Source organism: Lynx rufus, unplaced genomic scaffold (assembly GCF_022079265.1).
Source record: "Lynx rufus isolate CCGP_SWC_20201006 ecotype Redwood Valley unplaced genomic scaffold, mLynRuf1.p SCAF_16, whole genome shotgun sequence".
NCBI classification, from domain to species: domain Eukaryota; kingdom Metazoa; phylum Chordata; class Mammalia; order Carnivora; family Felidae; genus Lynx; species Lynx rufus.
Window position 1 is genome coordinate 2676421 of NW_025814830.1, and position 24407 is coordinate 2700827.

Genomic DNA, 24407 nt, shown 5'->3' on the forward strand with positions numbered 1-24407 from the left:
CTGAGGCAAAATTCCTCTCCAGCTGTGAACTAAAATTAGAGAGGTGATTCACTTCCAAAAAAAATGGTGGGACAGGGGTAGGATAGACATTCCCATTCCAAGAGAGAGAAATTAGAAGAAAGGGGGTGATGAGTCCCAAGCAAATCCAAAACCTAGCAAAGCATATCCCATTAGATCTTAAGACTCAAGAATAATCATCTTTGGAGTGCCTGGTTGGCTCAGTCAGTGCATCCAACTCTTTTTTTTTTTTTTTTTAATGTTTATTTATTTTTGAGAGAAGCAGAGAGAAAGGGAGACACATGATCTGAAGCAGGCTCCAGGCTCTGAGGTGTCGGTGCAAAGCCTGATGCGGGGCTGTACTTCATGGATCACCAGAGCATGACCTGAGCCGAAGTCCGACACTTAACCAACTGACACTTGGCACCTCTCGGTGGGTCCAACTCTTGATTTTGGCTCAGGTCATGATCCTGGGGTTGTGGGATGGAGCCCCAAGCCTGGCTGTGTGCTGAGCATGGAGACTGCTTAAGATTCTCTCGCTCTGCCTGTCCCCCGGCTCTCTCACTCTCTAAAATTTTTTTTTCCTTAAAGCATGGAAGCTAATAATACAGGCTTTAAAAAAAAATAATGATCTTTGGTAATTTATCTTCGGTTATGCTCTGGCTGGTAGGCATTGTAGGTAGGACTCATAACAGTCTTGCAACTTTACATTCAAACCATCAATTTTACATTCTGCATGTCAGTAGAACGTTAAGCTCCACGAAGGGTATTTTTGCACTTATGTGCAAAGGGTATGTCTGCACTTATAGCTTTTGTATCCCCAGCACGCAGAACAATGCCACATTTTATAAGCATCTGCTGAGTGAATGAATGAATCATTAATCCCTTTAATGGGGAGGCGCTCTGATTGTGGTTGTGTAACTATGGGGAATGAGTTTTGCACTGGGAGCTCCTCAGTTTAATCATTTGGGCTGAAATATTGAATACAACCACTTCCCTTTCTTAGAGTTTTTTTTTTTCAAGTTTTTAATTTTAAATACAATCTACCCCCAAGATCAAGAGTCACATGCTCTACCAACTGAGCCAGAGAGGCCCCCTCAGCACTTTTTTTTTTTAATGTTTTTAAATTTTTTTTAATTTACTTTTGAGAGAGAGACAGACAGAGTGTGAGTGGAGGAGGGGCAGAGAGAGAGGGAAACACAGAATGGAAGCAGGCTCCAGGCTCTGAGTTGTTAGCACAGAGCCCAACGCGGGATTGGAACTCAGGAACCGTGAGGTCATGACCTGAGCCAAAGTCGGATGCTTGGCCGACTGAGCCACCCAGGCGCCCCCCCACAGCCCCCCCCCCCCGCGTCAGCACTTTTGATGCAAGGAATTTTCCATCTTTATGGAAGGAAAATCTTGCCCAGCCTTGGGCTCCTTCCACCGTGGGAGAGCCACGATTCTCCATTGGCTCTGCCCCTTCTGTTGACCCCTAACAACCAGCAGCCACATTTTCTCCTACACAAATCATACCAAGAGCTCTATGATTCTGTTTACCTGCTCTCTGACCAACGGCTTTTTCAGCGGTTCTCTACACCCTAGACTGGCCTGAAATGCCACTTTCTCCACAAAGCCCCCTCTAGCCAGCATTCCCAAGATGCTAGCCGGGTTCCCTCCCAACTGTTGTTCCCTTCGGCTCGGGCTTCCTCCCTGTCGAACTTCTACTAGGCTGGCTGCGCCCACCCGGCTTTTCCCTAGCCTTGAAATCAAAGTGTCAAAGTCCGCCACCTTCTCGCCCGTCCTGAGAAGAATTCTGGGCAGGCCCGAGTTGCTGAGAAGCTAAGCAGTTTATGCACTGCCCCTGGTGGAAGTTGTAAATTCGGGGCCCAGGGGGTCAAGTGGCCTGGAAATGAAGTGAAATAAAGCGTTTTCAATAGCTTCTCACCGTCTTGGGCCTTCCCGAGAAAAACAGAAAAAGAGATGACCCCCGCCGTAGGGCAATAGGTGGAGAACCGGCGGCTCCCTTCAGGTAGCCTGGAGCGGGCGCTGCAATATGACGTCACAGAGGCCGAACCTAGCGCCAGAATTCGCGTCTCTGGAACGACGCGCGCTGACCCTTACCGGTCACCATCCTTTCCGTGAGGGTCTGGGAGAGGCTGAGGTGGGGCTCGGGGGTGGTCTGTGGACACAGAGGCAAAGTGTTTAGAGACGTGGTACCGTGGTTTTCTCCAGTGGTGAAGAGCGAGGCCATCGCCAGGTCAGTGTCGGTTCTGGGAGTGTTTCGGGACCAGGGAGAGCTCGTTGGTTTTTTGTTTTTTGTTTTTCAAACCCCGGAGCTCGTGGGGGGTCGGTGTTGGGGGAAGCTAGTGGGAATTCCCGCTGGGGTGTTCTGTGTCGGAGGGTCACGTGGGGGTTCCGTGTTGGGACGTGCACTCGGAGAGAGCAGCGCTGTGGGGTGTCTGTGGTCGGGGAAAGCGGGAGTCGTGTCCGTGTCGGTGACCGCCTTTGGGGAGTTCCGTTGTTGATGCTTTTCACATCCTTCCTTTCAAAGATGGGGTTTCTGGCCACTTGCGTCCATGTTTACTGTATGTTCTTATTGAAAGTACATGTTTTCAGTTTTATTTCCTGCCCATGTAATGACATGCCCAAACTCCTACATACTCCAGAAAATAACTCTTGTTAAAATAGTGTATTTCGCTTTTAGTGTTGGGATCAGTTTTGTGTAGGTAGTGACATAATTTTATCAGCTATTTTCATATTATTAACTCTGGAAGTTTTCATGTTTCTTTTTTTTAATTAGTGCAGTTATGTTCCATCAAGTGGGTGCTTTAATTTGGGTGGAACTGATGAGGGTTAGGTCCACCACTTTCTGGAACATTTGATAGATTTCCTTTAACCCAAGTGTTTAAAAAGGATTTCACCAGCTGTGGCGGTAATTTTTCCACATGTGTGTTAGACATATCTGGTTATGTTTATTCCTAAATAGTTTATACTGTTGGGTTGTCTGGGTGGCTCAGTTGGTTAAGCGTCTGACTTTGGCTGAGGTCATGATCTCACAGTTCTTGAGTTCCAGCCTCGCATCAGGTTCTGTGCTGAAAGCTCAGAGTCTGGAGCCCGTTTCCGATTCTGTGTATCCCTCTCTTCTGCCCCTCCCAGGCTTGTACTCTTTCTCAAAAATAAATAAAACATTTTTAAAAATTTAAAATAGTTTATACTGTTGTTGTAATGGTAAATGGTGTGGTTTTTCTCTATATGGCCCCACTCCCTCTTTTTTCTTTCTTCTAATTTTATATAATGCACAAGAACAAAACTTTAAAAGGTGCCCTTATTCTGTCACCTCAGTCTACTACCATTACTGCTACTAGCTTATAAATCAATTCCTTTATATTTTCTAGTTGACTGTTTTTGTTATCTGCAAATAATTTTGGTCAGGTGGCAAGTGTATGGACTGTGGAATAAGAAGAACCTGCTTCTGCCTCTGACTTGGGTAGGTTAATGTCTGAGTCAGTTTCTTCATTTGTGAAAAAGCTATCGTAATTCCTAGTTCGTAGCGTCATTATGAAAATTAAATTAGCAGATGTTCTTTAAATACAAAGTGTAGGGGCGCCTGGGTGGCTCAGTCGGTTAAGCGGCTGACTTCGGCTCAGGTCATGATCTCACGGTCCGTGAGTTCGAGCCCTGCGTCGGGCTCTGTGCTGACAGCTCAGAGCCTGGAGCCTGTTTCAGATTCTGTGTCTCCCTCTCTCTGACCCTCCCCCATTCGTGAGCTGTCTCTTCCTGTCTCAAAAATAAATAAATGTTAAAAAAAAAATTAAAAACCTTAAAAAAAATAAAAAAAAATAAAATAAATACAAAGTGTAGTGCCTGGCACCTAGTCTAGTCTGAATAAATGGTAGCCATGATTTATCAAGTTTTATTCCTCTTTCTCAAAGATCCCCCCCACCATTCTCAAAGATTCCCCCCCCCAGCTTTAGTGAGATATAATTGACATATAACATTCTGTAAGTTTAAGGTGTACAACTGTGTTGATTTAATATACTTATGTATTGCAAAATAATTATTACCTTAGGTTAGCTAACACCTGCATCATGTCACATAATTACTATTTCTTTAAAAAAAATTTTTTTTTTTAACGTTTATTCATTTTTGAGAGACAGAGAGAGACAGAGTATGAGCAGGGAAGGGGCAGCGAGAGAGGAAGACACAGAATCTGAAGCAGGCTCCAGGCTCTGAGCTGTCAGCACAGAGCCCGACACAGGGCTCGAACTCACAAACTGTGAGATCATGACCTGAGCCGAAGTCGGACGCTCAACCGACTGAGCCACCCAGGTGCCCCCGTAATTACTATTTCTTTTATGTGGTGAAAACATTTAAGATCTACTTGCTTAGATCTTAAAGCTTTCAGTTCTGTGGTACAGTGTTGACTGTAATCACTATGCTGTATATTAAAGCTCTTCGAATCACTTTATAAAATTATTTTCATTTACATTTTTCCTCTCTCTAATATTTGCTTTATAGATGGCTAGATTTCCCAGTGTCTTATATTCCTGGGAGAAACCATACTTCTCCATAATGATTTGTTCTTTTAATATGTGGTTGGGTTTTATTTGCTAATATTTTACTTAGTATTTTTGCATCTAGAAATAAAAAGATGTCTCAGATTTGCTTTAGAATAATCCAGTGGTGGGCGCCTGGGTGGCGCAGTCGGTTAAGCGTCCGACTTCAGCCAGGTCACGATCTCGCGGTCCAGGAGTTCGAGCCCCGCGTCAGGCTCTGGGCTGATGGCTCAGAGCCTGGAGCCTGTTTCCGATTCTGTGTCTCCCTCTCTCTCTGCCCCTCCCCCGTTCATGCTCTGTCTCTCTCTGTCCCAAAGGTAGATAAACATTGAAAAAAAAAAAAAAAGTATTTTTCAAGTAGGGGCATCTGGGTGAGTCAGTCCAACTTTTGATTTCGGATCAGCTCATGATCTTTCAGTTTGTGGGTTGGAGCCCTGCATGGGGCCCACTGCTGTCAGCACTGAGCCTGCTTCAGATCCTCTGTCCCCGTCTCTCTCTGCCCCTCCCCCCTCAAATAAATAAACATTAAAAAAAAATTAAGTGGCGCCTAGGTGGGCCAGTTGGTTAAGCATCCTACTTTTTTTATTTTTTTTAATTTTAATGTTTATTTTTGAGAGAGAGACAGACAGCATGAGTGGGGGGAGGGGCAGAGAGTGGGAGGCACAGAAATCTGAAGCAGGCTCCAGGCTCTGAGCTGTCAGCACAGAGCCCGATGCAGGGCTCAAACTCACGAATTGCGAGATCGTGACCTGAGCTGAAGTTGGAGGCTCAACTGACTGAGTCACCCAGGTGCCCCAGTGTCTGACTTTTGATTTCAGCTCAGGTCATGATCTCATGGTTCGTGGGTTCCAGCCCCACGTTGGGCTCTGTGCTGATGGCCTGGAGCCTGCTTGAGATTCTCTATTTGCTCTCTCCTTTCTCTCTCCCTCTCTCTCAAAAATAAATTAATTAAACATTAAAAAATTATTTTAAAGTATGTTTCAAGGGACACCTGGGTGGCTCAGTCAGTTAAGCATCCAGCTCTTGGTTTTGGCTCAGGTCATGATCTCACGGTTCGTGAGTCTGAGCCCCGCATTGGGCTCCATGCTGGCAGTGTGGAGCCTGCTTGGGATTCTCTCTCGCCCCCTCTCTCTGCCCCTCCCCTGCTCATGCTTTTTCTGTCCCTCTCTCAGAAATAAATAAATTAATTAAAAAAAAATTTTAAGCATTTTTCAAGCATAAATGAAAAATGAAAAAATAAGCTATTATAACAACCTAGGAGTGCCAACTCATCCTAATCCCCTTCTTCTCTAGAGGTATTCTTATCCTAAAAACATTATATTAAATTTGCCTGGTTGTTAACTTTATGCAGATGGAATCATAGGTTACCTGTCCTTTTGTATCTGCCTTCTTTTGCTCAGTATTTTGTTGTGAAATTCATCTAAATTGTTGCATATAGCAGTAGGTCATTTCTTTTCATTGCTGTGTAGTATTCTTTGGTGTGATTATATTATGTATCCATTCTGCTATTAACAGACATTTAGGTTGTTACTGACTTGTGTCTATTATGAGTAGTGCCGACATGAACATTTTTGTACTTTTTGGTGCATAAAAGCTGTACTGGGTATACACTTAGTAGAATTCCTGAATGTAGGGTGTACTAGATACAAGGAGAAATGACAAATGCCCAGTGATTATGGGAGTTCTCAGCACACTTCTCTCAGTAACATAGAACAAGGAGAGAAAAGGCCAGAAGGCTATAGTTTAACAGTGGTCAGCAAACTTTCTGTAAAGGGCAGCGAGAGTAAATATTTTAGGCTCTGTGGGCCAGATGGTCTGTCTGCACCTGCTTAGCTCTGCCGTTGTAAGATGAAAGTAGCCATAGAAAATACATAAACAAATGGGTATGGCCGAGGTCTGGAAAAACATTATTTACAAAAACAGGTCACCAGCCTACGATAGTGCTAACCCTGAACCGTTAGAATAACATGATTAACAAGAATAACATGATTAACAAACTTGATTGATGTGAAACACTCCACCCAACAATTTTCCTAGATGCACATAGAACATTTATAAAAAGTTTGCACGTGGTAGGCCATAAAGCCAGTCTAAACAAATTTCAAAGGTTTGAAATCATTTGGAAGATTTTCTCTACTACAGTGTAATTAAGCTTAGAAAGCAATACCAAAATGATATCTAGAAAAATCTCCATTTTGGGGCGCCTGGGTGGCTCATTCGGTTAACATCCTACCCTTGATTTTGGCTTAGGCCGTGATCTCACAGTTCGTGAGTTCAAGTCCCACATCAGTCTCTGCACTCTTAGCACCAAGCCTGTTTGGGATTCTTTCTCTCTCCCTCTCTGTCCCTGCCCTACTCATGCTTGTGCTCTGTCTTAAAATAAACATTTTTTAAAAAGAAGGAAGAATCTGGGGCGCCTGGGTGGCGCAGTCAGTTAAACGTCCGACTTCAGCCAGGTCACGATCTCGCGGTCGGTGAGTTCGAGCCCCGCGTCGGGCTCTGGGCTGATGGCTCAGAGCCTGGAGCCTGTTTCCGATTCTGTGTCTCCCTCTCTCTCTGCCCCTCCCCCGTTCATGCTCTGTCTCTCTCTGTCCCAAAAATAAATAAACATTGAAAGAAAAAAAAAATTAAAAAAAAAAAAAAGAAGGAAGAATGAAAATCAATGTATAAGCAAGCATCTATGTAGTTCTTTTTCTAAAAAAAATCTAATGATTAGTATTTTATTTATTTACTTGAATATTTATTTATAAAAAAAATTTTTTTAACATTATTTATTTTTGAGAGACAGAGAGAGACAGAGCATGAGCAGGGGAGGGGCAGAGAGAGAGGGAGACACAGAATCCGGACCAGGCTCCAGGCTCCGAGCTGTCAGCACAGACCCTGATGCGGGGCTCAAACTCACAAACCCCAAGTTCATGACCTGAGCCGAGGTCGGACGCTTAACCGACTGAGCCACCCAGGCACCCCTAATATTTATTTATCTTTGAGAGAGAGAGAGAGGGAGAAAGAAAGAGAGAGACATAGAGTGAGCAGGGAAGACACAGAATCCGAAGCAGGCTCCAGGCTCCGAGCTGTCAGCACAGAGCCCGACATGGGGCCCAAACCCATGAACCACGAGATCATGACCCAAGCTGAAGTCAGATGCTCAACCAACTGAGCCACCCAGGCGCCCCGTAGTGATTAGTGTTTTAAAGTGCTGGCTTCATACAATTAGTACAGAAACTTCTCCTACTTTACTGTGATCTGTGAGAGTTTATATAATACCAGAATCATCTGTACTGTAAACTTTACGTAGAAGTCATCAGGCCCTGATGACTTTTTTCTTTTTAACTTTTTTTCATGGAGATTCAGAGTAGAGAGAACAGTACAATTCATGCCCATCACTAAGCTTCCACAATTATCAACTCATGGCCAGTCAGGTTCATCATGCCTCTGCCACTTCTCATTTTTCTCTGGAGAATGTCATAGCACATCCAAGGCCTGTTGTCCTTAAACTTGTAAATATTCTCTTGTGTATCTCTAACTGGTAAGGTCATTTAAAAAATTCATAACCAGTAGGCCATTTTCAAATGTATCAAAATGAATAATTCTTTTATTTGATCCAAGACCCAGTGCATGTTCATATTCAAATTTTTTCTGATATTGGCAATGTTGCCCTTAACATTGGATTGTTTGAGTTATGACCCAAATAATGTGCATTACATTTCCTTCTTATACCCCTTCGGTCTCTGTTATTCTTAATTTTTTTTTTTTCAACGTTTATTTATTTTTGGGACAGAGAGAGACAGAGCATGAACGGGGGAGGGGCAGAGAGAGGGAGACACAGAATCGGAAACAGGCTCCAGGCTCTGAGCCATCAGCCCAGAGCCCGACGCGGGGCTCGAACTCACGGACCGCAAGATCGTGACCTGGCTGAAGTCGGACGCTTAACCGACTGCGCCACCCAGGCGCCCCTCTGTTATTCTTTAACAGCCCCTCTTTTGTTTCCTTTTTTCCTCCTCTTATGTGTCAACATGTTGCATTAAGTATATGGCACCATTAATGAAAGATTCTTGCCAAAAGAGTCATCAGACCTCATAAGTCCAACTACCCAGTTTATAAGAAAAGTTTAGGGGAGGTGGGGAAGAACAAGTTAAACTATAGAATGATGAAGCACTCAGCCAAATCCTGAAGCTAGGGTATCTTATGGGCCAGGGTACTTGTTTTCTTCTGTCCTCCCTTCATTCCTTCTCAAAGCCTATGGCTGTCGATTTACAATGACTTGCAACATCTTTAGTTTTATTTCAAATGGAGATTTTTTTTTATTTAAAAATATTTAATTAAAAAAAAATCCTGTGGTATTGCAGGGAAGACAAAAGACGTGAATTCCATTTTTCCCAATCTACAGAGCCAGCTATAACAGTTATTCACATTGTTATATTTATTTTTGTGTGTATAAACACACACACACACACACACACACACACACACACACACAGATATAGATGTATTGCTTTACTTTGGCAGAAATACAGTATCATATTATATACATAATGAGTAGAAATGTGCTTTGTTCATTGAGTTGTATAGCGTGGACATTTTTTATTTTCGGAAATATGTATTAACATATTAAATAATCACATAATATTCCATTAGGTAGAATATAATTATTCATTCAGTTAATCCTCTATCAGTGGACCTAAACAGTACCTCAGGGGTTTCTACACACCCCCTCTCCTCAAGTTCAGTAATTTGCTGGAACAGCTCACAACTCAGTAAAGTAACTACTTTACTTACTATCACCAGTTTATTATAAGAGATACAAAGGAACAGCCAGGTGAAGAGGTACATAGGGTAGTGTCCAGAAGGGTCCTGAGCACAGGAGCTTGTGTCCCTGTGCGGTTGGGGTACACCACCCTCTTGGCACCTCGAAGTGTTCACCAACTCAGAAGCTCTCCAAACCCTGTAATGTAGGAGATTTTGTGGATTAAATAGGCCTGATTGATTAAATCACTGACCAAGCTCAATCTCCAGCCCTTCTCTGCTTCCCAGAGGTTCCAGAGGTGAGGCTGAAAGTTCCAACCCTCTAATCATGCCTTGGTCTTTTGGGGGACCAACTCCCATCCTGAGGCTATTTGGGGACCCCCAGCCACCAATAAATCATTGGCATATGAAAGCTACTCTTGTCTCTCCAGAGAGTCCAGAGATTTTAGGAGCTCTGTGCCAGGTATCTGGGACAAATACCAAATATCTATTTCCCATTGTACCATGAGTCTAAGGAAGTAGCCACTCCATTCCTAGGTTTGTAACAAAAAGAATACTGTATCTTATGAACTGCCTTTTTTTTTTTTTCCAACGTTTATTTATTTTTGGGACAGAGAGAGACAGAGCATGAACGGGGGAGGGGCAGAGAGAGAGGGAGACACAGAATCGGAAACAGGCTCCAGGCTCTGAGCCATCAGCCCAGAGCCTGACGTGGGGCTTGAACTCATGGACCGCGAGATCGTGACCTGGCTGAAGTTGGACGCTTAACCGACTGCGCCACCCAGGCGCCCCATGAACTGCTTTTTAAATATCAATTTAGGCTTTTCTCCTGTAACCTATTAATTTATTTTAGTGGCTACTAAAATAAAGGGCTAATAAAATAAAGAGGTTGGCTGCCAACCTGACATCTATGCCCCTTAAAAAAAAAAATCCCTATTTTATTTAGACAGCTATCCATCTGGGAACTTGACCTTAACATTCAGTTCAGCAGGAAATGCAGATTAGTCCTACCAGTCAGGGTACATCCATTGCCATTCTCAGTTTCATTGCTGTGTTCCAGGCATGAACATTTTATGCATCTCTGATCTGTTAAATGTGAGGGAAAGTCTGCCAAGGAGCTTCTTGGAAACAGTTGGGTCCTTGATCTCCATTCCTAGAGATCTCAGTTGTAAACTGATTCCTGTCTAACTCCCTAGTTGCTGCCTTGTAGGGTGAAAGCAGTATTCAAATTGACTTCATGGTGTTGGTGTCCTCGGTGTGGGTTTCCAGTTTCCAGCATGGCTCCAGGGCTTGGCCCGTGGGGAGACTGATCTCTGATCTGCTGCTGCTGAGGCAAGAATGAGGCTGCATTTGCTTTCCTGATTATGTGGAAGGAGCTGGCTGGGGGTGCACAACAGATATTACAAGAGACAGTTGCAGGGGCTCTGTTTTTGTAACTGTGACCATATAGCCACTCCACAGTATGGCCACTCCACAGTGTGATGTGCCAGGGGAGTAAAGTTCATAAAGTGCATGAGAGAGAGAGAGAGAGAGAGAGAGATTGCTACTTAGGAAGGACGTTAACCTGGACAACACACTTCACCTGACCAAGCCTCAGCTTACTTGCGCTTAAAATGGAGACAATGCTGGGGCGCCTGGGTGGCTCAGTCGGTTAAGCGTCCGACTTCGGTTCAGGTCATGATCTCGCGGTTGGTGAGTTCGAGCCCCGCGTCGGGCCTTGTGCTGACAGCTCGGAGCCTGGAGCCTGTTTCGGATTCTGTGTCTCCCTCTCTCTCTGCCCCTCCCCCGTTCATGCTCTGTCTCTCTCTGTCTCAAAAATAAATAAACGTTAAAAAAAAATGGAGATACTGCTTACCTTATAGAATAGTACTGAGGATTAAATAAGACGATGGTCATGATTTGTATAGTACCTTGGTCTTCAAATGGGATAATTGCTCCAGTGCAATAAACAAAAATTTTAGGGATGTGTAGGCACAGGTGGGTTTAAGGCAGTTTCCAAAGCCACCACTTATATACATTATCTTTCCTAAAATTGATCTGTGTGAGAAATTGACAGCAGGCAAGACCATGAGCCGTGTTCTTCTCCCATTTCTTTCATATCCATTCTTGTCCAACTTTGCCCCCCCCCCCAAAAAAAAGGCATTCCTCTCACCCATTCCTTATCTCCCCATGGAGCCTGGCCTCATGATGTAAAAGCTTCCTGGGTGTTAAAGAGACAGAGGAAATGTTGGGGCCTGTTGTTAGAATCCACACAGCCGTAGAGCGCTGTGGTCCCAGGTGAATGTCCTCTTGCCATTGAATTTGCTCTTGAATCCACAGGTTCTAGTCCAGGGGAACAAGGCATTATTGGTCCTAGAAGAAGGAGGAGGTTCCAGGCCTGGGAGATCATCATTTCTGGCAGCAGCCTGACCTGAGATACCTTGACCGTATCTTCTGGGCAGGCCCAGAGCAGACAGAAGACAGAGCATATCCTGGAGTTTCTAGCCCTTTTTAAGAACAGGGGAAAATGACCAAGGCCCAGGTGAGGTTTGTTGTACCTTTCTGTCCTTTGTTTCCCAGTGGATTTGTGGAAGCTTCTAACAGACAGTCTGATAAAATGAGACAGTATATGTTGATAAAAGTCAGGATCTGTTGGAAAATAAGTTTGGGTTATAATCTTCAAATCTGGGCGAATTAGGAAGCAAGGGATATGTATAGGTCCTAGGGTCCATACAAAGTCCTTAAGGATGGGAGCTAAATGGCTGTATAAGGCCTTGTGGGCTGCCTTAGCTTTGAATTTGTGTCTCCTCCTCTTGGCAGCTGTGGTACTAAGAAAAACACGAAATATTACATGATTTGCAGTGTCCGTGAGGAGAAAGCAAACCATTTCTTCAGGGAAAGTAATCTCATTGCTCAGAGAGTCTAAGAAATTTCTTTTCCTAGCTCTCCAGAGAGATTTTGTGGTAGACAGTGTCCTCGATATCAACCATGTAATAAAGGCATAGGATGCTTCCTTTGGCTTTTTCTCATCGTGTTCCTCAGAGTAAGCTCAGGGGGTAATGCCGGAGCAGAACTGGATTGGACAGAATTCTTCAAAAGCAGCGCACCTTGACAATAGAACCTTCCAGCAGTCCACACTTTACCCAGGAATAAAGCCTGGATTATTTAATAGAATGAATGGGCTGCTTGACCTTTGAGCCATTCTCCATGAAGAATTCTGCCATTTGGCGGAAGACAGCTAAAAGTTCCATTCTTTCATAACAGCTTGGAATACAGATAGTGACAATGCTCCCTGTACACCTTTTTGTTTGTTTGTTTTCTAGGGAGAGAAAAAGAGAGAGAGGATGCACCTGCACGCATGTTATGTGTGAGAGGAGCAGAGAGAGAAGGGGAGACAGGATCCAAAGCGGGCTTTGTGCTGACAGCACGGCCCCTCCTTTTTTAACTTTTTAAATTTTTTAATGTTTATTTAATTTTGAGAGAGAGAGAGAGAGAGTAGGGGAGGGGCAGAGAGCTAGGGAGACACAGAATCCAAAGCAGGCTCCAGGCTCTGAGCTGTCAGCACAGAGCCCGATACAGAGCTCGAACCCACAGACTGTGAGATCATGACCTGAGCCGAAATCGGACACTTAAGCAACTGAGCCACCCAGGCGCCCCTATACCTTCTTAACCACAGGTTCAGAAAAAGAAGTCAGAGTCAACTATTCTTAGTTTGGCCTTTGTATTTTTATTTTATTTTTTTTTAATGTTTATTTATTTTTGAGAGAGAGAGAGAGACAGACAGAGCACAAGTAGGGGAGGAGCTGAGAGAGAGAGGGAGACTTAGAATCTGAAGCAGGCTCCAGGCTCTGAGGTGTCAGCAAAGAGCCCGACGCGGGGCTCGAACTCATGAACTGTGAGATCATGACCTGAGCCAAAGTCAGATGCTTAACTGACTGAGCCACCCAGGTGCCCCTGGCCTTTGTATTTTTAAATACTTAATGGTGCATGGCTATATTTAAATGTGAAAAAGTCAAGCAAAAAGAAGTATTTACACTAAAAGAGAATATCCCCTTTTACCTTTTCCTGCCCAACCCCCAAACCAAGGAGTAACAGATGTTAATAGTTTGGGTCTCTGACTAATCTCTGTATAATTGACATGTGGTAGAATATATTTATACGCATTTCTATATGCATACGTATGTGTATATGTTAAGATTTTTTAGGGGTGCCTGGGTGGTTCAGTCAGTTAAGCATCCGACTCAGCTCAGGTCACGATTTCATGGTTTGTGAGTTTGAGCCCTGCATCCGGCCTGCTGCTGTCAGCTCAGAGCCCACTTCAGATCTTTTCCCTCTCTGTCTACCCCTCTCCCACTCGCAGTCTTTTTCTGTCTCTCTCAAAAATAAATAAATCAAAAAAAAATCTTAAATCTATAAAGATTTTTGGTCTTTAATCTATAAAGATATGTCTGGAATACATATATACTAGTTGGGGACTTGATTTTTTTTTTTTTTTCATGTAAGAGAATGCCTTGAAGATCATTGATACCAATGTTTATATCTACCAAATTGATTTTAACATTTGCATGGTATATTACAGCATGGAGGTGCTGTAATACATTCTTGCCTGCTTTTGATGGGTGTTTAGATGATGGATAGTTTTTCACTTATAAACAAAGAATGAACAATTTCCTTCTGCACATTGTTTTGTCTCTGAAAATATTTTTTTTCGAATATTATTTTGATACTCTTTTAGCCTACAAAGAACGAATTAGTAGAATTCCATGGTGCTGTTGTCTGAATGTTTGTGTTCCCACAAAATTTATATGTTGAAATCTTGCCCCCCAGGGATGATGGTGTTAGGCGGTGGGGGCCTTTGGACCAGCAGGTGGGCCCTCAACAGAATACAACCATGCTGGCTCCTTGATCTGGGACCTCCTACCTTCCCCAACTGTGAGAAATAAATTTCTGTTTTTATAAGCTACCCAGTCTGTGTTATTTTGTTATAGCAGCCTGAGACTAAGACACAGGGTCCTGTGGTATGTGAAATAGTAACCGTGCACATAATTTATCACAGGAAGTCAATCAGAACGTGTTCCTGTCCCGCTTTTCTGCATCATCTGTTCTGCCTTAGAGTGCATTGGCATTTGTTGTTACAGGCACCGTTATCATTTGAGGACGTGGCCGTGAGCTTCTCCCGGGAGGAGTGGCGGCTCCTGGTCCCCGCCCAGAAGGACCTGTACCGGGACGTGATGCTGGAGAACTACAGGAACCTGGTGTCAGTGGGTGAGGACAGCATCACAGTCAGTTGTCTTTCATTTCTCATTGAGTAGAACCCATAGTGTCTCTGAAATATCTCCTGGTTGGCACTAACATGTTGTAGGGTATAGACTTTTATTTTCCCGTTTGGCCATAGAGTGTATACGCTCTCCCTTCCCCCAGGAAAAAGATTTTACTTTACTGAAGTACAAATGATGCATAAACTTTCTCTGGTTTTTGTAGGTGCCCAAGCTAAAATACTTGGTGCCAAGTCTTCAGTGATTTCCCATTTTACAGGATACCAAGCCAGCGAACCAGATTCACTCTTCCAGTTGGAGCATGGAGGGCCACTGTGGGCAGTAGAGGGAGCAGCTCCGAGGCCACCCTGTCCAGGTGAGTGACTGAAAGGAAAACCAAGAAAACTAGAATTCCTGTCGGTCAGGGAAAGGTTAACACTTTGTTGTGTGGAGAGCTTTTCTTATACCAGTTGGTGACACAAATATAATCAACTCCTTTCTGTATCTTTGTTCTTTATTAGGGCTGTTCTTTGTCAGCTATTAAAGGATAAGGTTTTCCCCCCACCCCGTTTTTTTTTTTTTTCTCATTTCTAGATCTGATTACAGTCTGTCCCACCTTGGATCCATATTCTTACCTGGTTCTCTCCTGCCTCAGCTGTGCACACCTTCTTCATTATTTATTTATTTATATTTATTTATTTATAGAGGTCGCCCAGGAGTGGGGGAGGGACAGAGGGAGAGGGAAAGAGAGAATATCAAGCAGGCTCTGCACTGTCAGTGAGGGGCCCAATTCAGGGCTCGAACTCATGAACTATGAGATCATGACCTGAGCCGAAATCAAGAGTCAGATGCTTAATTGACTGAGCCCCCCAGGCGCCCCTCCCTTTCTTTTTCTGCAGTGTTCCCACTTCCTCTTCTCCGCGTGCTTGCTCTCAAACAGATGGCTTTGCACTTGGCCCAGCTCTCATCTTCTGCACATCCCTGCCCCTTTTGAAAGGGCTGGTATCCCTCCCTGACAACTCAGGTCCCCTGAGGTCATCTGAAACCACACGTACCTTGTCTCTCAGGCTACCTCTATCTATTTCTTCACCCTCTGCTTCCCCAACTTGCAGGTTCTGTTGTTTTTTTTAAATCTTCTGCTTGATTCTCATATTAAAAGTTTCATTCATTGTCAAGGCCTAAGCTCCTGTTCTGAGAGAGTCCCAGGTTGGGAGAGTCCCAAATTGACCTCTTCTGCTAACGACTAATCTGCACTGTAATGCAGGTACGTTGCCAGCCACCAGGGCAGCTACCCTTTGACGTCCTACTCCCCATATGCAAAACCAGAGTCCTCCTTTCTCCCAGATGATGTCTTCGCCATCATAGAGCGTATTCATATATACTGACGAGCTAAGCTTTCTGTAGTCTGACAGTTATTCCCAAGTGGACACCTGCCCTTCTGTAGTCTGATCTGACCTCTAATTCTCTATTTTGCCTGCACCCAGGATAATTATCCTGTGAAATCCTTTTTCCTTCTGCTTCAGTGCCGGAACCTGAGATCATTTTTCCTCCTGGTGAATCCTTTCATTCCTAGTGCATTTTACTTAGTTTCTGCTGTACTGCTGTTCACACTGGTGCCTGGTCACCGGTGAGTTTTGCCTTGAGTTTTCCGTATTTCTCTATTACTTTTTGGAAGGTCTTTGCTGTTTGTATTAAATTTGTTGTTTTGGGGTGCCTGGCTGGCTCAGTCAGTGGAGCATGCGACTCTTGATCTCGGGGTTGTGAGTTCGAGCCCCGCATTGAGTGTAGAGATTACTTAAAAATACAATCTTTAAAAAAGCTCTTTTTGTTGTTTTGGAAAGGCCTTTGGAAATTGCATGCACATGCTCAATTCCCACCTCAGAGTAGGCTGTGATCATTTAGACTTGGATTGCTGAGTTGCTACACTCACCCCCACACTGGCTGTTTCCAGTTTTTGGTTTGTCCCTTTTTTTTCTTTTCTTTTGAGAGAGAGAGTATGAAGGGGAAAGGGGGGCAGAAGGAGAGGGTGAGAGAGAATCGTAAGCAGGCTCCACACCCAGCACAGAGCCTGACATGTGGCTTGATCTCATGACTGTGAGATCATGACCTGAGACAAAATCAGGAGTCAGACACTTAACCGACTGAGCCACCCAGGCATCCCCAGTTAGTCCCTTTTAATGGTACGGTTGCATTCCTTTGTGGGCAGGGGGCATTAAAGCTGTGAAACTTAATGAGAAAACATGAAAGTGAGAATTGGTTAAAAAAAAAAAAAAAGGCCCACATATATTTAGAAGTTGAGAAGATAAGAACCCAGCCAGGTAGAGTGAGAAGTATCAGGGCTCTGGGAGGAGGAGAGTCAGAAGATGTCCCAGAAACAAGCCACAAACTTATTCCGGGGAGACAGAAGTGATATAGTTTATTGAATGCCACAGATACCACAATGTCCAGTGAACTAATGGCTGGCATCTATGCATTTGATTGTGTTGCATTTTCACGTCCAGATACTGCCTTCTTTTTATCTCCCCAAAGTTCCAGTGCACACTTGGAACTCCATCTTCCCTAATGTCTCTGTACTCTGTCTAAACTGCACTGACTCAGTCATGATCGACAGGTGTTATTGTATTGCTTCGCTGGTTAGGATGAGGCTTCCTTTTCCATACAGAGAAAGGGTCTCTATCTCATTCTTCCTTACTGCGTACAAATTGCATAATCATTCACGTGCATCTGTTCATCACATCTTGAAAACAGGTCTTGCTTCGGTTTTTTGTTTGTTTTGTTTTTAAATCAGGGATCTGTGTAAACTGTGTGGGAAGTTTTTCAAACCACAGACTTTGTCTCTTAAGATTTATCTTCTGATCTACTAGGTATGGGGAGGGTCCTGAGCAAATGAGGTTGGAAATGCTCGCTAGGCCAGCTGTGCTTTGATCCCTGTAGTAGAACTGCCACCCAAATACAGCTCCAAAAGGTTCAAATGTAATGAAGGACAGAAATACCTTCCAAGTGTCCAAAGTCCTCAGTTGCGAAGGGTTGACAGAGATGCCTGAAATTCTAAAATTGTTAGCATTTGATTATGAGACATAGAAAGGACTGTTTTTGTAAAGTTAGAGAAAATTGAGCTTTGATAATGTGTTACAGAAAGAATGAAGTACTTTTTGGAAGCATGATAAAATAATTTCTGCAAGAAAGATGTTAGAGTTTCAAATAAAAATGATGATGGAAGGCCTGTGGGTCAGTAAAAAGATTTTGGAGATGGAAATGAGGAAGGCAATTGAGAGATGAGACTATGTGAAAGGAAATGGCTGATTACTGTGGATTTTATGTTAATAATTGGCTTAGAAAGTGTGACTTTGGTTCTGTTTGAGCTTTTTTTTGCTATTTCTAGAGAGTCTTGCTTGATAGATAGCTGGGTAGTAGCATTGGAACAATAAGAAGTTAGAGCTTGGAGCTCTAGAATAAGTGGAAGATAAGGCAGGTCAATGTTTTGTTCCTGGATAGAGGATGATTCTTCAGAATCTCTTAACTGGTGCCAGAGAGGAGATAGGAACAGAGATTAAGGAAGAATGTAGCATTAGTTGAAGGGAAAAAATTGGGAGATGAGTCTATCAAGTAGATTATAATGGCAAATATGGATATTACGGTATATACGGATGTGATGGTCTATACTGTGCCGTCCATTGTGTTGGCCACTGGTCACATGTGGCTACTTAAATTTATTTAACATTACGTAAAGTTACAAATTCAGTTCTCCTGTCACTCTGGCCACCCACATTCAGGTGCCCAATAGCCACACACAGCTAGTGGGTACCATATTAGAAAACACAGATATAAAACATTCCCATTGTTGCAGAAGATTTTATTGAATAGCACAGTACACAGTTGCAGTATGATGAAACTGAGGAGAAGCTGATGTTTCCACCAGTTAGGACAGCTATACTCTTCTCTGGGGCAAGGGCGGATGGCCCAAGGACCTATTTTTAAATTCCAGGTGGACATATACGTGTCTGGATATATTGGACTGAGGGAGGTTGTATCGTTTTTACATAGAAAGTTGAAGTATTGGCTACTGTACTACTCTAAATAGGTAATTGGTGTTATTATAAAAGTTTAGTTTTGATGTGCAGGTGGAATGAGAGGGGAAAGGTTTAGTAACAAGGGATTATTGACTATTTTGCCTCAATAATCTTGGGATAAGATTCCGTAGATCCTGCATTCTGATTTTCCAATTTCAGCCCATTCTTATGAAAACCTCCATTGTTTATATGTTTGGTCAGCATTTGTTTGATGTTTCTGGATGGGATTTTCATATTCTCTTTGCATATCACTCTCCCAAAACTCTTATGACTTGGAATCCATGAAATTCTTGTCCAGGGCCTTCCCCTTTCTCTGTCCATTACCTCATCTGGTTCTGTGTAGTCCAAATGTTTAAGTACTGTTTATATACTCAACTTAAAATTGTTATCTGAAGTCTGGAACTTTCTCCACACTCCTAGATCTAAGCAGATACTTCATATTTGTTCTTGAATGTTTATCTCAGACCTGATGCATTCCTCAAAACGGAACGCTTGATTCCCCACACATACCAAACCTAACGCCCTGATTTTCCTCATCATATTAAATGGCACCAGCACCCTACACAAATGCTTAAGCCACGTATCGAGGAGCTATCCTCAATGATTCCCTTTTCTTCTTCTAGCACTCATTCTTGACTGAGCCTTCTCTTTTCCTCCTGTCACTCTTTCCCTTCTCTGTACTATGTCCTTGTTTTTGTACATTTCTCTAACTCCATTGTAGTCAGTCACAGTGAAGCTGCTGTTTGTTACCTCTTTTGAGTGGGGGAGAGGCAGAGAGAGTCAGGGAGAGAAAGAATCCCAAGCAGGCTCCACACTCAGCACAGATCCTGGCACAGGACTCAGTCTCACAACCGTAAGATCACGACCTGAGCCAATATCGAGTTGGACGCTTAACCTACTGAACCATCCAGGTTCCCCAGAAGGTGCTGTTACCTCTTGCCTGAACTCTACTGTAGATTCTTGTGTATTCTTTCAATATTTTCACCTCTCCAGTTCATTCTTCATGCAACAGCCATGTGGCATTTGGAAATACCAATTCAGAATGGGTTGTATTCCTGCCAGAAAATGTTTGGTGGCTTCTGGCCATCGCTCTTATCATAAAGTCCAGTTTTTTTTAACTTTTTTTTTTTAATGTTTATTTATTGTGTGAGAGAGAGAGAGAGCACACATGTGCATGCAGACAGGGGAGGGGCAGAGAGAGGGGGAGATAGAATTCCAGGCGGGCTGCGTGTTGTCAAGTGCAGAGCCCAATGCGGGGTCTTGAACCCATGAACCTTGAGATCATGACCTGAGCCAAAATCAAGAGTTGGATGCTTAACCAAATGAGCCACCACCCAGGCACCCCAATAGAAAATCCAGTTTCTTTTTTTTTTTTAATTTTTTTTTTTTCAACATTTATTTTTTTTTGGGAGAGAGACAGAGCATGAACGGGGGAGGGGCAGAGAGAGAGGGAGACACAGAATCGGAAACAGGCTCCAGACTCGGAGCCATCAGCCCAGAGCCCGACGCGGGGCTCGAACTCCCAGACCGCGAGATCGTGACCTGGCTGAAGTCGGACGCTTAACCGACTGCGCCACCCAGGCGCCCCGAAAATCCAGTTTCTAACAAAGTCTCCCTACATCATCTATATGGTCTCAGTTCTGCCTCCCTTTCCAAACTTACCTGTTTCTACTTCACTCAAGCCAAGGACATAGTCGAGGTGCACCAGCCTCTCTTATGTTCCTTGATCATGCCTAAGTTTTTCTGCTTCTGAGTTTTTGCATTGGTTGTTCCTTTTTGGAATGTTATTCATTGAGTTATCTGTATAACACCGCTCATTCTTACCCTGTGACGTCACCTTAACTTCCTTGTCTCATGGATGATTATTTTATCTAAGACTAACCTACTACTACTCTGTCACCTTCTTCATACACACTGTTTTGCACGTTCTGTAATTTTTTTATTTCTTTGGTTACTTGTTGATCCTCCCTTACTCCCATGTTTTTCTCTGTCTCGCTACTAGAATGACAGCTCCACAGAGACAGAATATATAAGTTACCTTAGTGTGACCGATATATTGTAATTCTAATATTCAAACATAGTATGGTAATATTCTAATATCATATTCTAATGTATTCCCAAACACCAGCGCATTCAGTGTTTGTTGGATGAAAGGATCCATCCCCTCCATCTTTTGTTCTGTTCCAGTCACAGTGTGGTTCTGTTTTTACTTGTCTCCATTTTGCAAGGTCCTTTTTGGAGAGAAGCCTAAGTTATATTTATTCATTGTAGACTATCCATTGTTGTTTCTAAAGTACATGTTTTTCCTTTTGCTGTTTTATAGTGTTGTCTTTTTCTCACAGAGCACAGGGTACATTTCTCTTAGACTTCGATCTTAGAGCTAGCCCAAACCATGGCTTTTTTTTTTTTTAACGTTCTTTTCCCCCTAAAATTATCATGGATGTTTTCATTGTTCTTTTTCCTAGAAGAAATATGGGAGATTGACCATATGCAGTGGCACCCAGAAAACCAAAACGAGATTAAAACTTTGGAAAGATGTCAGCAAAATTATGCACTTGGAAATAATTTCAATTTATGCAAAAGTCTTGTTCCTTTAACACAAAGACACAATAAATTTGGTTCACATTGTAAAGGTTTAAAATCACATTTAGGTTTTGTTCTCCAGAATAGAAGATACGCAGGAGAAGATCCTGATGAGTTTAGTGGATATGGGAAATCCTCTGTCTACATCCAACAGGATACAACTCTTACTGGAATTAAATGCACTAAATCACAGCTCGGTGAACATCAAAAAACTTACGCAGAAGAGAAACCACATGAATGCAGTGAGTGCGGTAAGGTCTTCTCCAGGAAGGCACAGCTCATTAGACATCAGAGAACTGAAAGAGGAGAAAAGCCCCATGGGTGCAGTGAATGTGGGAAGACATTCATGAGGAAGATTCAGCTCACTGAACACCAGAGAATTCATACTGGAGAGAAGCCCCATGAATGTAATGAATGTGGAAAAGCGTTCTCTAGGAAGTCACAGCTTATGGTACATCAGAGAACTCACACAGGAGAGAAACCCTATGGATGCAGTGAATGTGGAAAAGCCTTCAGCAGGAAGTGCCGGCTCAATAGACACCAGCGATCTCACACTGGAGAGAAACTCTATGGATGCAGCGTGTGTGGGAAGGCCTTTTCCCAGAAGGCATACCTCATTGCACATCAGAGACTTCACACAGGAGAGAAGCCTTACGAGTGCAGTGAATGTGGAAGAACTTTCTTTTTTAAGTCAGACCTGACCAAGCATCAGAGAATTCATACAGGAGAGAAACCTTATGAATGCAGTGAGTGCGAAAAAGCCTTCAGGAGCAAGTCAAAGCTCATTCAGCATCAGCGAACTCATACTGGAGAGAGGCCGTATGCATGCAGTGAATGTGGCAAAGCCTTTGCCCACATGTCAGTCCTCATGAAACATAAGAAAACTCATGCAAGAGAGAAAACTATAAATTCACTGAAAGTGGAGAAACCTTCCTCAGGGAGTCATAGCTCTTTATACGTGAGTAAACTTGCCCAGGAGCAAAACCAGATGAACACGGTGCCTGTGGAAATGCCTTCTTCGGGAACTCAGCCCTTGTTAAACCTCAGTGAGCTCCTTGGGGGTAGAAATGTAGTGTTTGTGGAACAGCCTTTTCTAAGAAGTCAGGCCTCAGTAAGTAATCTGGAATTTGCACAGGGAATATGTCTTGCAAATGCAGTGAATGTGACCACACCTTCTGTAATAAATTATGTTTTATATGTTACAGACATTGTGTAAGAAAGAAAATCCTCTGGTACCAGGATCTATCTGATACTAGAAAAGCCTTTAGCAAGAATCCTCCACACATTCTATGTGAGAGCTCATTTTGGGCAGAAATGCTATGGAGGCAGCGGTGGTGGAGGCTACGTCTGTGAGAATTCAGACTTATTAAATATCCATGAAAGCCCAGTCCACAGAAATGCAGCTATTGTGGGGAACCCGTTTCCTGGAGATGATTATCTCCATTGCTATCAAAGAATTCCCACAGGACCAGAACATGAGGAAAGAATGTGATGATGTTTTCAATGATAAGTTGTACCTAATCACATGCCAGAGAAGTGTAGAAAGATATTAGAGACACTGAATACAGACAGCATTTTTAGTAAAATGTGGAAGAACTCATAGGAAAGACAGACCCCTGAATGCAATAAAAGATGGAAATTCTATCACCAAACTAACTAATGTGTCACAATTTTATACCTTGGGAATGAATCTGGGAAAGACTTCTCTAATAAATGAAATCTTGGGCACCAGGAATTGCGTTATGTAGCAAAAACCTATGAATATGATGAATGTGGAGATACAAGTGTATTAGTTTCTTATCGCTGCTGTAACAAATTACCATAAATTTGTTGGCTTAAAATAACAGAGATGTATTATCTTATAGTTCTGGAGGTCTGAAGTCTGAAATGCATCTCACTGGGCTCAGAGCAAGGGGTTGGCAGGACTGCATTTCTTTCTGGAGGCTCCAGGGAGAACCTGTTCTCTTTGTCCTTCCAGTTTCTAGAAGCTGCCCAAATCTGTGGCTTGCAGGTCCCTTCCACCTCAAAGCCAGCAATGGCCAGTCAACTCCTCCATCATTCTGGCACTGCCTCCTGCCTCCCTCTCCCACATTTAAGGACCTGTGTGACTACATTGGGCCCACCCAGATAATCCAGGATAACCTTCCTATTTAAAATCAGCTAATTAGCAACCTTAACTCCACCTAACTACCTTGATTCTCCCTTGCCTTATTCTCTGACATATTCACAGGTCCTGGAGATTAAGATGTGGATATCTTTGGGGGGCCATTATCCTGCCTATTGCAGACCACCATCTGGCACCCAGTGATTTGTGTCCATACCACATGGAAAATACATTCGCTCTATCCCAGCACCTCCAAATGTCACAAACTATTAACAGCACCAACTCAAAGTCCAAAAATCCCACCTAAATCTTATTAGCTCAAAAGCTCTAAATCAAGCATTGGGTGAGGCTCTGCGTATAGATTGTCCTGAGGCACAATTCCTCTCTTGACTGTGAGCCCGTGAGACTCCAGAAATGAGTCACATGGCCCTAAAATACCCAATTGCGTCTTTTACTTCAAATGCCCTGTGCCCTGTAGCGTAACGTATTTACAGGTTCTGGGGATTAGGACATGAATGTGTTTGGGAGATCATTTTGTCTACCACAAAAACATTACATTTCAGAGAATTCATACTACAGTAAATTCCTACCTAGCCATTAAATAAATGTAGAGAAGCATGTTCTCAGAGAAGTAATTGTCTTTAGTTATCATGGTCCAAATACAGTAACTTTTTTCCCTGAAATCAAGGAATCTTACACTTGTGTCATTAGATGTGATCACCATGGAATGCTCTTGAAATATGTAAATCAAGTGATACACTGGAGAAGAACTAAATGTTTTAAAGGAACATGAGATTTATGTGCTGCAGATGTTGCCAAACGTATGTTTGTATCTATTCTGAGATTGTATAAATTATCCCGTTCTGAGTATGGTACTCCATACCACACCTAAGTGTGAGAATTTTTCACAGCCAATTCCAACAGCCCTTTTTCTTTAACAGTAAATGTTTAATGTATATACCCTCATTAAATAATGAAAAATACAGAAATGGACTGAAATGGACTGTAATACAGAATGGAAAATAATAGAAAAATACAGAAATGGACTGCAGACATAGGGTAATAGGGACATCAGGACAGCTGTCTCTCAGAGAAAGGAAACAAATGAAGGAAGCCTTATGATTGCCCCCAGCTTATA

At 43.0% G+C, this 24407-nt stretch overlaps 1 protein-coding gene across 1 annotated transcript; it reads left to right on the forward strand.

Annotated features, from left to right (window-relative positions):
- The first annotated feature begins 2119 nt into the window (after window positions 1-2119).
- On the forward strand, window positions 2120-23072 carry LOC124510829 (zinc finger protein 577-like). Its single transcript, XM_047077497.1, has 5 exons — window positions 2120-2236; window positions 11598-11799; window positions 14396-14522; window positions 14793-14888; window positions 21048-23072. Exons 2-5 carry the CDS (start codon window positions 11785-11787, stop codon window positions 22379-22381), a joined length of 1572 nt encoding a protein of 523 aa, XP_046933453.1. The 5' UTR covers window positions 2120-2236; window positions 11598-11784; the 3' UTR covers window positions 22382-23072.
- Window positions 23073-24407: the final 1335 nt, after the last annotated feature.